Source organism: Nanorana parkeri, unplaced genomic scaffold (genome assembly GCF_000935625.1).
Source record: "Nanorana parkeri isolate BGI_ZX_2015 unplaced genomic scaffold, ASM93562v1 scaffold909, whole genome shotgun sequence".
NCBI lineage: Eukaryota > Metazoa > Chordata > Amphibia > Anura > Dicroglossidae > Nanorana > Nanorana parkeri.
Genome location: NW_017307177.1, coordinates 359,423 through 374,098, shown reverse-complemented (window position 1 = coordinate 374,098; position 14,676 = coordinate 359,423). Strand labels below are relative to the sequence as shown.

Below are 14,676 nucleotides of genomic sequence, written 5' to 3'. Positions count from 1 at the left end.
GGGAGGGTAGTAACATGCTTTCACATGCCCTTTTTGAGAAATGTTAGAGGCCAGAGCTATTTCACATAAACGGAAGCATCTGCAGTCAGTGTGTGGCTAAGGTTAAAGCTAGGCCCCCTTTTTTTCACAATGATCAAGCACAATGGTGCCCAGCCTGGTCTGTCAGTCCAGTGACTTTGGGAGTACCAACTGACTACAACAGTATGAATTTATGTCTTAATTCAGTAAGTGAGGCTGCCTAGCCACTGCCATGGATTTCAATGGTCATGACTCTACATTTTTGCCCTTTGATAGAAAGTAGCTTACATAATGCCCATGTACAGGATGGGATGAATGCACACACCTTACACATGTCAACATGCTGCACATAGAACCAAGAAATGGTTAGCCATGTGAATGATGCCATTGATTAACATTGCACATACTTTAGTTTTATTGCATATTATCACAGCTACATGCTGATAGTGTGAATTAGTCTTCTAATCTGCTAAGTGGTGCCAGCCAGCAATGTCTGCATGTACTCGCAGACAAGTCCAGGGGTTTTATCACCTTTCTGTATTCTTTAAAGGAAACCTGTACATAAAGATGTTTAAAAGGCAGGTATTGTTGACCTTCTGAAAATGCGGGTTACCTGTCATGCTGAGCTAGTGGTTTCAATGCTTTAAATCACTGACCTAAAAAAATATTAATATTAGGAGTTCATGTTTCCCCATTTGTTGCTCCAGAGGTTTTATAATTTATGTAGAAGTAAATCTAATCAATATTCATCATCCTTTTGACATTGTACAATAAGGCACTGTTCGTACCTGGACACAAACAGTATTACAAGTCAGCACACGTTGCACATACTTGTTATGAATGTGTCTTGGAAGTGCAGTCATTAGTTTCACACTGCATTATACACTACATATACTATCAAACACCTGTGTTACTGGAAAAAAGGGCCATGTGCGTGGAAATTTGTTGAGGACCGAAAGTAAATGTTGGGGCACATGCAATGGGATCAGTGCATCAAGCAGTGTGTTACAATACTTGTGCTTAGGTGTGAATCAGGCCAAAGGTTTGCACCCATGTTGTAGTAAGTAATGTATAATTAAATATACAATGTACTCTGCAGGTACGGATGCCAGTATACCTGTGCACATTAATAATGTCTGTCAGCGCAACTATGTAACAGTGGAGAGCGGACGCAGACTGAAGCCCACCAGCCTGGGTATTGTATTGGTACATGGCTACTATAAGATAGGTGAGTACATATACAGTACCACTAAAATTAATGTTAAGTCTGATGGTGGAAAAGAAGTTCTATTGTGGGTGGAGTGGTTCAGAATTTAGTCTTTTTCATGGGATTTTTACTATTGCCTCCAATCCAGTGAGGATCTTCCCCCTTACCCGAACACAGCTGGGACAAGCTAAGCTTGGCTTTCAGCAGGGCTTATGTTTTCACTGCCATGGTTTCTCTAGGTATTCCCACTCATTGGAATGATTGATCATTTACTGGCAGCGCTTAGCATAAGTCCTCCTTTGGACCTTTTACATAAAGCGTATGTATAGTCAAAACTTCTTTTTGCTTTAGATAGAATAGGAAAGGGTTTAAACCGTTTTTTTGCTCTCTGACCCCAGCTGGGGACATTTTCTGTCACCTCTTGGCCTTGAGACTCTAAATGCTTGTAATTGCCATATTTGAGAGCTGCCACGGGAACAGGCATTCCTACTGGAGGATTTCCCCTCACTTATTGCTTGTTTGACAACTCCCAATTTTTTTGATTTTCCTTTTAGTTTCTGTGTTATAGACAGTTGTCACCAGGACAAATAAAGGGGTAAATCTCCTCAGCGGCGACCCAGATGGTAGTAAAGAGTATAACCCTTCCCTAACCTATCCAGAAGTTAAAGAAAATGACATTTTCCTACATTCCAAGACTTTTTAGGAAGGTTCAAAATATTACTTATTGTGGGATAGGTTAAACAGATGATCTTACATTTGTTGATGGCATTAGTATTCAATATTCACCCTTTCCCAGTCAATATTGGTAGAACCACCTTTGGCTGCAGTTACAGCTGGTTGTCCTTTGGGTAGTTCTCTACCACATCTGGATACTCTGCATAGAAGGTTTACACTGCAGTGAAAAAGACAGTCATGTATTGAAAAATGAAAGCCTTCGCCCCTGAACACATTTAAAAATGTAGATGCATGTGCACATAGTAACACTTATTATTAGGGATGCACCGATACCGAGTACACACCCAAAATGCTTCGAAACTTTCCTCGATACCGGAACTTCCGGTCACAGGGAGATCTCCCTCTGTCCAGCAGTGTCGCGAGGGAGCATGGAGCCGGCTTCCTGATTGGCTAGGAAGCCGGCTTCACTTGTTGCTAGATAGCCTGGCTTCCTGACCAATCAGGAAGCCGGGTGGCAAATCATGACCCGCCTCCCAGCTTCCTGATTGGTGAGGAAGCCAGGGTACCTGGCAATAAGCCTGCTTCCTAGCCAATCAAGAAGCCAGGTGGCATGTCATGAACCGTCTCCCAGCTTCCTGATTGGCTAGGAAGCTGGCTTCTCTTGTTGCTACGCAGTCTGGCTTCCTGACCAATCAGGAAGCCAGGCTGCCTCACAGTGTAGCGGGGAAGTGAAGCCGGTGTTCGATAGAACACCAACTTCCCAGGCAATCGGGAAGCCTGGTAATCTGGGCCCACGGATGCCGGTATTGGTATTCGGTATCGGCAAGTACCGAACAAAAAAAATATCGGTACTCGTAACCGAAAAAACGGTATCGCTGCATCCCTACTTGTTATTACCAGGCATTTCTAACAGCTGCTTGTATCAAAAGGCCTATAGGTTTGCGTTAGTAATAGCTAAGTTAAAATATACCGTATTTTTCGCTCCATAAGACGCACTTTTTTCCCCCCAAAAGGAGGGGGAAAAAGTGCCTGCGTCTTATGGAGCGAATCCCGACGCCCGAGGCATGCAGTTTCGGGCGCCGGGCGAGTAGTAGGAGCCACTGCTCGTTTAATACGAGTGATCTAATGAGATCACTCGTATTAAAACCGAGCAGCGGCGACGATCGAGATAACCATAGAGCAGACGAAGAATAGACGTTCTTCGCCTGCTCTGTGTCATCACTGAGACCGTGGCGCTGTAATCACAGCGCCACCTGTCTCAGCGGTCACTAACTGCAGCTTCTGTCATAGAAGCTGTCACAGAAGCTACAGTCTCGAGTGCTCCATAAGGCGCGCCGGACCTCCCTGCGTCCTATGGTCCGGTGCGTCTTATGGACCGCAAAATACGGTAAGTGCATTTAAAAAAAAAAAAAAAAGATATTATTTATACTTGTGTCTGAATTAAATGTCAATACCATAGTTTCATTTAGAGCGATGCTTGCCTGAATGTTGCCTAAATATACTTGCATCTTATTTTTAGACTCTGAGCTGGTTTTACCAACTATCCGGAGTGCAGTAGAGAAGCAGCTAACTCTAATTGCTATTGGCAAAGCTAATTTCCAGCAGGTCTTGGACCACACTTTGGATATCTTCAAGAGGAAGTTTCATTACTTTGTGGACTCCATAGCAGGTCAAATCTCAGAACCACTTTCATTTTTCTTCTCACAAGATCTAGAGCTTGACATATACATAACATTCTTTTTGTATGACCCTGTTTTATCATGTTTTATCGCATTCCTTAAGCAAAAGTAAAGCGTATTTAAACTCCAGAACACAACAATATATTGCAGCTTACCATTCTTTAGATGTAGTGCTGAATTAGTTTTCTTTTTTTGGCCTTTTTTTCGTTTGTCACCTTGTGATCGGCAATGGGGATTCCCCAATCCATGCTCTTAGTGTAGATGGGGGAATTGAGAATGTAAGGGCAGCTTAAGAACTGTAGAAATACTTCAGTTTTCAGAACTATCTTCTGCTTATCAGCGGATTGCTATTTCTAGGTCTAAAGCACTCTCAAGGGTGAGGGGTCTATAGTCAGGGAGAGCAAAAAGCTTCCCAGCACACTCACCAGCCAGCATGCAAAAAAACTTGTCTCACCACTAAGGTTAAAAACAGGGGTTTAGATACACGTCTTCTGCAGAAAATGTGAAAGCCGCACAGCCTCGCCAAGGCACCTCCATATAGTGCGGTCCTAACTCTATACTATGAGAGTCTCCATCTTGGAGCACATGTGGCAAAAGATAAAATTGAGTGCAGGTTTGTCAGGAGGAAGCCCAACCTCCTTAAAGGCACAGGGACGCACAAGGGACCCCGCACATCACAACGGCAGCTGAGACCCCCCCATGCGTCACTGCACCAAATCAGTCAAGCAAAACAAATGGCAAACACACTCATCACTTGCTGTAAAGCTGACAAACCAGCTTTACAGCAAGGTGCACATGGAAGGGCCTTATACAGTACAACAGCAAAAAGTTTCCCAGCACACTCAGCAGCCAGCATGCAAAAACCTTTTCTCACCGCTAAGGTTAAAAACAGAGGTTAAGAAACACTAATTGATCGTTTAGGCAGAAGTAGCCAAGTATTGCCTTTGCCTGTACACAGATCTCCGACTCTACCCAGACCACCATTAAGTAGAAGATGAATGCTACTGAAAGGTAAGTATTTATGCAGCTCCCAGTGGTCTTAGTACTACCTTAGGTTAGGAGGAGGGTAATAGTTGTGTGACTAGTTATTTCCCCTTTACCTGTAAGGTATTTTCATGTGATGTGAACATGTGCAGCATAAGAAAGTTACATTACTGTGTTGGTAGCTGTAGGATTAATCCACAATAGATCCTGGAGGTTGTACATTCTTTACATGTTACACACTGTTTAGTAAACTGTTCAGCTCCACCTTTGTGTTTCACAACATTTCTTCTGTCTTTTAAAATTGGTTTGTAGGTTAGCGGTCCCACATTTTTTCAGATTTATGTAAAATTTACAGCGAATATTGTAGATTTCTTGATCTTATTGCAAGGTTATGTGGTCAGTTTACACTTTCACTTCACTTTGTAAGGCAGGCATCTAAATCTAGCCAGAAGGTAAACTCTACTCATGCAAGTTGGCTTTGGATTTGATTTAAGGTTTGCATGCTTTTAATGTTTATTATTTTTTCCATATGCCATACTGCCTGATAGAGATGTAGCGATAACTATTTCATGCCAATATTTTCATGCTTTCTTTTTATTAAAGCACAAATCTGGGCAATATAAACCTAGCATATGATGACAAAATGCATAAACACAGGTTACATTCAGTGGAAACCACATGTCCGCACATCAGTAGATCCAGTGAACTTAGGTTATTTACAAAATAGGATTGAGTTGAACTTGCCCTGGTCCCTCCCATCTCCAGAGCCTTCCTGGTAGTTAGGAGAGTCATATTAAGGGATTAATAGGTGGGTTATGGGGTTGGGTGGAGCGGAACATCAGATTTACATATACATTTTGGTTATATGCAAATATTTTTTGGTTCTGTTATTATTTGGATGTGGTGCTTCCATTGACTGTAACAGGTTTATGCATTTTTCATCATTTGCTCAGCTTTATTTCCCAGCTTTGTGACAGGTTTAAGGTAGTTGATTATACTTTCAGCTATATATGCGATATTGTGGCTCAAATGCTTCACAAATAATATTCCTTGGTAAATCGAGGCTGAGTGCTTTATTGTCAGGACAACATTAAATGTTATGTTTATTTCTTCCTCAGGAATGGATGAGCTGATGGAAGTGTCCTTCTCACCTTTGGCTGCCACTGGCAAACCATTGTCTCGCTGCGGTAAATGTCATCGCTTCATGAAATATATCCAGGTATGAATTAAGGGATTTTTAGTGTTAAGTAAAACAGCAGCTCAAGGCAGTAATAGAATGCTTTTTTGGGAGGGGGGACAGACATGGCAATGTTTGTAAAGTCTGAACCTGGTGTACCTTTTAGGTAGATATATTCCAGGGATGTCAGTCTGCTAGCAGGGCTTCTAAAATGTGTTAGAGCTTGTTATCAGTAATAGTGGAGGTAGCCGGGAGCAGTGTAGAGAAGTCCAGGGTAGAGCATATAGGCATCAGGTAGTGAAGTGAAAGGAAGGCAGGGCAGTGAGGTAGCATTCAGAACATCTACCTGCAATTGCAGCTGGTGTTTTCAGAACATCAGGATACCAGTTAGGAGGTGATCTCGGGCCCAGTCCAAACAGTCATTTGCTAGTAAAAGCTATTCTAAATAGCATGTTGAACAGTAAACTCTTACAAAGTATTTTAGCAGTAGTCTGGAAGCCTTATTTAACTTAACTGTTAGCAACTGCTCTGGAATGTTGTGGGCTGTATAGAGGCAGCTTCCATCACAGGCGTATCAGACAGGCATTTAGTTTCATGATAGATTCCTTTTAAGCTTTTTATTCAGCTTTAAGTTTAAAGGTACACTTTAATCAAAGATGGGAATGAGCCCATGAAATGATACAAATTGCCTGCTCAATGCAGGCACTCTTCAGCTCCAGTCTGGGAGTTGGAATACAAATTTTCATTGGCGTGTCAGCTGTAGTTTTAAACACGTCTGTTTAAAGCTACAGCCAGTACAGTATTAAAGTGAACCTGTGTTTTGTTCACGCTGAGCAAGGCTACAGGTTTACTTTAATGGTACCCCCTAAAGCTGCTTATACTGTACTTATTTTGCTCTCCTCCACTCCATTTGGCCAGAGGAGTGAGGTGACATTAATATCTGGGTTTTTTTCTGTGTGTAAGCATGTGACTCACCCTGTTCTCTGTGTGACAGCACTGGTGCTTTGAAGTTGGCCGAGCATTGTCTCTTTGGGATGGGGGAAAGGATATTTAACCCTGTGCAAGCTCCGAGTCATGACCTTGGTATTGCACAAGTTCAATTTATAATCTCTGTTCAGCACTTCTGTACAAAAGCTGAATTGTGCTTTATATTTTGCTATCACATAGGGGGGTTTTATTAGCCCCCGTATGTGATAGCGATAAAGTTTAGTGGAAAAAAAAAAAGAAAAAAAAATTTAAGTGCCCCCCCCCCAAAAAATTTTTTAAGTTACACATAAAAAATAATTAAAGAAAAAAAAAATGTTTTAAAGTCCCCACCCATACATACACGCACGCAAACATCCGTCGGGGGCGCATACGTGCAAAAAAGACGATTGCGCCCATTACGCCGCACATGTTACATATCGCCGCGAACGTCGCAGTGAGAGCAATAAGTTTAGGTCCATCAATCACTGATAACACTAAACTGATGAGCGGTAAAAACGTTTAAAGTGTCGCCTATGGCCAATTTTGGTTGCCGTCGTTTTCTGCGATGTCGCGGGTGCGCGCAATTTTAAAGCTTGACATGTTTAGTGTCTATTTAACCGACGTGACCTGATCTTTTATATTTGACCAAAAAACTGGGTAATAATAAATGTTTCCTAACATAATGTTACAAAAAACGTTATTTTTTCAAAATTTTCAATAATTTTTCCTAATTATAATAAAAAATAAAACCCGTAGTGGTGATTAAATACCACCAAAAGAAAGCTCTATCTGTCCCCAAAAAATGGTATAAAATTCATTTCAGTACAGCGTTGCATGACGGAATAAACGTCAGTCAAAGTATCGCAGCGCTGAATACTGAAAAATGGCCTAGCCAGGAAGGAGGTCTAAACACCTGGTCTTGAAGTGGTTAAGAAACCTGCACGAAGCTGAATAAGCTTGTATTAGCAATGCGATTCCTTATTGGGCAACAACCTAAACAAGGATCTCTAAAGCCTCTGATCGAAGCTGCCATGGTCCAACTTCTAAACGCCATGCTAGTTTCAGAGCAGTAAGTTCACTCATAATGAAGCTGAACCTACTTGGCAACTAGCTTGCAGCTCATGATTTAGGGAATGTCTGTTTTCTTCTAAGATGCGTGGTTTGCATTGTGACAGACTTTCAAAATAGGATCTGGACCTGTTGTGTGCAACAGATATCACCCTTCATTCATTGGCTTTCTCTGTTTGCTCCTTTCTTTTTGGGTTTCACACACTTTTAAACTATTATAGGGTCATACTGTATGTCTTTATCTTTTGGGAGCCGTTCACACTATATGCGGTGACTGGTGTTTTTCAGTAACTAAACAATGCCAGTCACCGCTAGGTCCTGTCCACACCACAGTGCAGGTGTGATGTGCGGTGTGAAAATACAGACATGCTGCATTTTATCGCAGCGAACTAGACCACAGTACACCGTGCTGCTGTGTGGGGAGTTGAATTGTACATTGTGTATTCTCCAAATAAAGGTACAAAAATTAATAAATGTGATGCGCTGAGCCAGCTCATGACACTGCACACTGTCAGAGCTGTCACAACACACTATCCTGCCTGCTAAATTGGAGCAATTGATCAGGCAGACTATTGTAAAAGTGCCCTAAATCCAGTAAAATGTTAGCTTCCTTCAGGGCAGGTTAGAAAGTTAGAGCTGTAATCATTGTTTGTTGGGGAACAGATTTTATCATTGTGTGCCATTATGTCTTTTTTCCTATAGCAGAAGGCCATCGAGCATAGCTCAAGATAGCTTTGCGGTGCAGTTTACATTTACTAACACATTTATGATTGGCCAACATTACTTCATCTCCTGCTCATAGATGTGAAATATTTCCATTATAGATGTTGATGTGCTCTATTAATTTTATTTTGTGATCACTGACTCTATAATGTTTATATCTTCTGCTGCCAGGCAAAGCCAAGCCGTCTCCATTGCTCACACTGTGACGAGACCTACAGCCTTCCTCAAAACGGGACCATTAAACTTTACAAAGAGTTGCGGTGTCCACTGGATGACTTTGAGCTTGTGTTGTGGTCTTCAGGTTCACGAGGGAAGAGTTACCCGCTGTGTCCTTACTGTTACAATCATACTCCTTTCAGGGACATGAAAAAAGGTATTTTTTTGCCATCTATTTACCTAGTTACATTGTCTTGCTGCTTCTTCGTCCTTTACTGTTTCTCTGCTAAAGGGCAGGTAAGATTAAAAAACAAAAGACCTGTTTCAGAAACTTTTTAAGTGGCACTAAGCTCAGGTGTTAAATCTTAAAAATACATTCAAGTAACTTCACTAGTAACAAAAATGTATCTTATTTGTGTATCACTCAGCTGTTAATCCTCAAATCCTCTCTGAATTGGTGCTGACACTGTCCTTCCTTCTGGATCGTGGCTACTTTTGTTCCCCATGGTCCCTGTGTTTTGTAAAGTAGTCACCGCTCCAAGCTCACTCCCGTGATGGACTACAATCTCATTACAAATTATTAAGCTAAGCATGAGATTGTAGTCCATCACGGGAGTGAGCTTGGAGCTGTGACTAGTTTAGTGTCACTTTAATAATATTTAGTAGGGATGCACCAATATCATTTTTTCAAAACCGAGTACAAGTACCGCTACCTTTCCTCAATATTTGCCAATACCAATTACTGATACTTTTTTTTGGTGTCATGTGACCGTTTTTCTAAAACAATACAGACTAATGATTTTAGGACAGTGGTGGAAATCCAGGGCTCGGTCGCAGCTGCAAACACTGTGCCCCTGGTAGTTCTGCCACTGACTTCATGCTGTAGAGGGACTTCCAAATCCCAGCAATACATTTTACAGCAATGCAGAATACCACTGGTGATAGAGGACTACAAATCCCAGCAATACATTATACAGCAATGCAGAATATCAATCGCTATAGAGGACTACAAATCCCAGCAATACATTATACAGCAATGCAGAATATCAATCGCTATAGAGGACTACAAATCCCAGCAATGCATTATACAGCAATGCAGAATACCAATAGCTATAGAAGACTACAAATCTCAGCAATATATTGTACAGCAATGCAGAATAATATAAAGTTACATACTCTTGTGTTGCTCATCAGGGCTATGCAGCGTCTCAGGAGTCTATGCGGTGTCTGATCTGGGCTATGCGACGCCTCAGGAGGCTCTGTGGGGTCTCACTGGGGTTGCGTGTGGGGTTGAATGCGGGGTCTCACCAGGGCTGCACAGACGGCGGGTCTCCCCATGTCTGTTCAGGCGGGTGCGGCATTGGGTCTCCCCAGTCCTGTGTGGGCGTTTGTGGGTCTCTCCATGGCGGTGCGGGCAGGAGGAGCAGGAGATATGCACCTGGACCGGCACTGTAACCAGCTGCTGCGAGGTCCCCTGCAAGCACGGGGCCTTATGGCAGCCAAAGTAATTTAAAAATGTAAAGTGTCGGTATCGGCTTTAAGTATCGGGGCATTTTCTTCAGTACAAGTATGAAAATGCCCAGTATTGGTATCGGTGCATCCCTATTATTTAGCAATAGGTATGTAAACCTTCCCATACATATACAAGAAATGTTTTTCTTGGAATCCAAAAGGGGGGCAGAGAGGCCCTACCTCTTTGTGCTACCTCTTACCGTACCTCTTCATGCTCTTGGGGCATGCCCTACCTCTTCATGCTCTTGGTAATGCTTTGCTACAAAACTGGGGCATGCTGGTAGTGGAGGGGTTATCCTGGGCTTCAGTTTTTTTGTTTGCCAGTGTCCAATCCTTCTGTGAACAGTAGTATAACCCAACAGTTAATTACTTGCTATGTCCCACAGTTGACTGCAGGGAATGGATGTTATGGTCAGTACAAAAATCCTATGTTACAGCTACTCTCAGTGCAGGTGTTTTTTGAAAGCAATAAAAATGTTTGGCAGGGGTGGTGACTCACTGCCTAATATACATACAGATGCATACATACAAAACCTACACTACAGAACCTACAAATATGTATATAAAATATAGCAAAAATGTATTGTTGGGTAAACTGTACATAAATAGCACCAAATGCTTATGTACTGAAAGTACACAATAGCTTTCTTTGCTAAGAATACATTCATAAAATGTATTATGTAATTTAAATTTTTGTCGCAATGTTGATGAATGTACTATTTGGCTATTTGTCCCTACAGTTGATATATAACTAGTAACATTTCTTTCTCTGTTTAGGAATGGGATGCAATGAGTGCACACACCCTACATGCCAGCACTCCTTAAGTATGCTTGGCATCGCACAGTGTGTGGAATGTGAGAACGGAGTGATGGTCTTAGACTCCACGTCTGGTCCAAAATGGAAGATGTCCTGTAACAAGTGTAATGTCATAGTGCACTTCTTCGAGAATGCTCATCGAGTTCGAGTGTCTGCAGATACTTGTGAGGTGTGCGATGCCGCCCTTATCCTTGTAGACTTTAACAAGGCTAAGAGTCCGTTGCCTGGAGATCAGACGCAACATGCTGGCTGTGTATTTTGTGACGCAGTCTTCCAAGACTTGGTAGAACTCAAACATGCCACTATGAGACACCCAATGCACAGAGGGGGGCAAGGAAGAAAACAGGGAAGAGGGAGAGGTAGAGGCCGACGAGGCAATCCTAAAAAACCCAAAGACAAAATGGCTGCTTTAGCAGCATACTTTGTATAACTTTGATCTTTGGCGTGTTCATTAAAACCTTCTCTTAAAAAGTGTGTGACAAGAACATTACTGGAAACTGACAAGAATTGTGGTGTACAGTCTGAAATAGAAATGGTTTATTTCTGTTCAGGGAGGTGAAAAGCCGGTAAAAGAATTCTAGCCTAAGTTGATCTAATGAATAAGTCCTGGAACGTCTCCAGTTACTTCTGCATGTTTCAGGAAACTGACTGGTTTGGAAGCTAACAGAACATACAGTAGTTTGCCATCCAGCCATTTTAAAGTCTAAGGGGTTGTTCACACGATTTCTCGGTCCTGATCTGGTGCGGATCTGCAGTGCGTTTTTTACACATTTTTACCGCTGACAGTTCATTTTTTTTTTTAAAGCCATGGGGCTATCAGTATGCAGATTCTTCCTCTGAGGTCACTTCCGCCCTCTCGTAACAACCACTTCCCATTGTGTATGTAATGCTGGTGATCATTTTAATATGTCATTGTTGATGTCAAATGTTTGTTATGTAATCTTAAAATAAATAAACTATTAAAGTTAAAAAAAAAAAAAAAGCTGGTGATCAGACATGTATCACATGTTTGCAGGCATGTTGATGGTGCTGGCTACAGCAATCTGCAGAGAACGAGCTCGCAGGAGACGTCGTTATTGGGTACACCCGATCTTGAGGCTCCGGGACTCCAAGGGTCAGTTTTAGAGTTTATATGAGGATTTGCAAGCTCACTTTTTTTTTTTTGCTCCGCTGCAGTGCGGTCCGTTTTTGGGGCGTTTTCATTGCGTTTTTGACGCGTTCGTGCGTTTCCGGACTGGACAAAATGTGACATGCAGTATTTTTTCTGTCGTGACCTGAACGGACTGCGCATGTGAGAACTGTAGCCCATAAAACACATAGGGATACATTGGGATGCATTTTTAGTGCAGGAGCGTACGGATCTGGTCAGGACAGAATCCGGGCGTCGTGTGAACAGGCCTAAAACGCATGAAGCCAAGCTTCTAAATTTACTGAAGAGTGTACAGAAAGCTTTCACAATGTATTTGGAGAGATTTCAGCTGGCATTCTTAAAACAGCATTAGGCCCATTAAAGAAGTTGCTAGCCAGCTTCATCAGGCTTTCAGCAAGCGTCATCTCTTATGCCTGGTCCCCTTCTGTGCTCTGTGGTTCCTCCCGACCCTAAAGTCACAAAAGGATAGAGTAATGACGTAGGGCCTGACAGAAGGAAGTACAGGCACTAGTAATATGATGCATCTCTCTAGGTGTATGAATTCGTAGCCTAGTACACAGAAGGCCACTTTAATTTTGTATAGTTAATATTCCTGTGCATGTCAAAAGTAACAATTACAAAATGTGCTATGTAATACAATGTAAAAAGGTGGGGAAAAAAAGCTGAAATCACCTCTACTGTTTTGGTTTATCATGTTGGTGGGAAGCAGAGCATTTGGAGCATCAATGTGTAAAGACCTCTTCCACCATGCTGCTTTTGCAGTTGCAGGGTCTGCAAGATCCTTTTTGAAGGTTTGTTAAACGATCGGTTGAAAAACTTTATCTACAGCAACAAGCCCACAGTTCCTGTTTGAAATTTGTTAGCAGCTTGGTGTTAATTCAGCAAAAGCCCCGGTCAAAACTGTCTATATTTTGAAGCAGAACTATGGGCAAAAATGTTCTTAACCCTTGCAGTGGGGCTACCCCCACACTGCAAGGGTTAAGTGCTCGTTTTTGTCTAGGGGCTAAAAAAATAGACCGCGAGCTGTAGCTTGCGGTATACTGTGGCGTCTCAGTATACCGCGAGCTGTAGCGTGACGGGAGGACGCTAGTTTGTGTCCTCCCGTTACCCTAAGGAGAACTATGGGGAAAAGCCTTAACCCCATAGTTTTCCTTTTAAGTCATCACGTTCTATATATAGCTGCTGCGGAGGAGGAGACGGGCTTTAGGGGTTGGAGTAGCAGCCAGCCGGCTCAGCAATACGGGTGAGTATAACTTATATGCTCACAGAAAAATGAGCACTTAACCCTTGCAGTGTGGGGGTAGCCCCACTGCAAGGGTTAAACACATTTTTGCGTGGAGTTCTGCTTTAAACCATAATTGTGTCTACTACGGAGTACTGAATTAAGAAATATCTGTAATTATTAGAGATGCACTAAAAGTTGACAACTTTTTCAATAAATCGATTATAATCGATTATGTCGATTAGTTGTTGCAGCCCTAACTGATACCATGTTTTCCAGACTAAGTACAGATTCTTTTCCTCAAGTACTCATCGATACCAATTACGGATACCTTTTTCTCTAACTTCATGTGACAGTTTTTCTACAACAATGCAGACTAATGATTTTAGGACTGTCGTGGAGCGCCAGGGCTCTGTCACAGCAATCGCTGTGACCCTGGTAGATCTGCCACTGACTCCAAGCTGTAGAGGAACTACAAATCCCAGCAATACATTATACAGCAATGCAGAAAGGGACCTGCTATAGAGGACTACAAATTCCAGCAATGCAAAATGCCACCAGCTTTAGAGGACTACAAATCCCAGCAATGCAGAATGCCACCAGCTTTAGAGGACTACAAATCCCAGCAATCCATTATACAGCGCAATGCAGAATAATACAAAGCTACATACTCGGTGTTGCTCACCAGGGCTGCCTGGTGTCTCAGGAGGCTCTGCAGCGTTTCGCCAGGGCTGTGTCTTGTTTCACCAGGACTGAACGTGGTCTCGCCAGGGCTGCATTCGAGTGTCACCACGGCTGTCTCTCCATGGTTGTGTGGGGCTCTCCATGGGTGTGCAGGCGGGTGTCTGGGGCTCTCCATGGATATGCGGGTGGGTGCGGGCCTCTCCATAGCTGTACGAGTGGGTGTGGAGTTCTCCAAGGCTGTGCCGGTCTCTGCGGGCAGTGGGAAGGAAATATGTGGCCGGATCGGTGCTGTCAAAGACAGCCGCTGCCTGAGGTCCCCAGAAAGTGCGGGACTTCATGCAGCGGAATCCTATTTAAAACGGTATCTGCGATTTGGTATCGGTACTGCATTGGTATCGGTGCATCCCTAGTAATTATCATCTTAATTCTAGATTTTATTATCCTTCTGTACTCATGTTTCATCTGGTTCTTCATATGAGCGGGATTTCCTGCACTGCTAGAGTAAACCATTATCTGGGGTTCCCTTGGTCAGGGTGTAAACAATTAGATTCCAGCAACGTGGACATTTTAGCCTGTCCCCTTGCAGATAGGAGAGGGCTCTGATAGATGCCATAAGATCTGGATTGGGATTGGCCAGC

The 14,676-nt window shown here is 42.7% G+C and overlaps 1 protein-coding gene across 2 annotated transcripts in view; it reads left to right on the top strand.

The window, feature by feature from the left end:
* Window positions 1-11,448, top strand: part of TOP3B (topoisomerase (DNA) III beta) — a 44,941-nt gene extending 33,493 nt beyond the window's left edge. For both annotated transcript variants that reach the window (XM_018566033.1, XM_018566034.1), the window contains 5 exons: window positions 1,118-1,246; window positions 3,420-3,569; window positions 5,682-5,782; window positions 8,669-8,870; window positions 10,943-11,448. In XM_018566033.1, coding sequence (XP_018421535.1) covers window positions 1,118-1,246; window positions 3,420-3,569; window positions 5,682-5,782; window positions 8,669-8,870; window positions 10,943-11,412 — 1,052 coding nt within the window. In that variant the 3' untranslated portion in view covers window positions 11,413-11,448. The remainder of the gene's footprint in view (window positions 1-1,117; window positions 1,247-3,419; window positions 3,570-5,681; window positions 5,783-8,668; window positions 8,871-10,942) is intronic.
* Window positions 11,449-14,676: the final 3,228 nt, after the last annotated feature.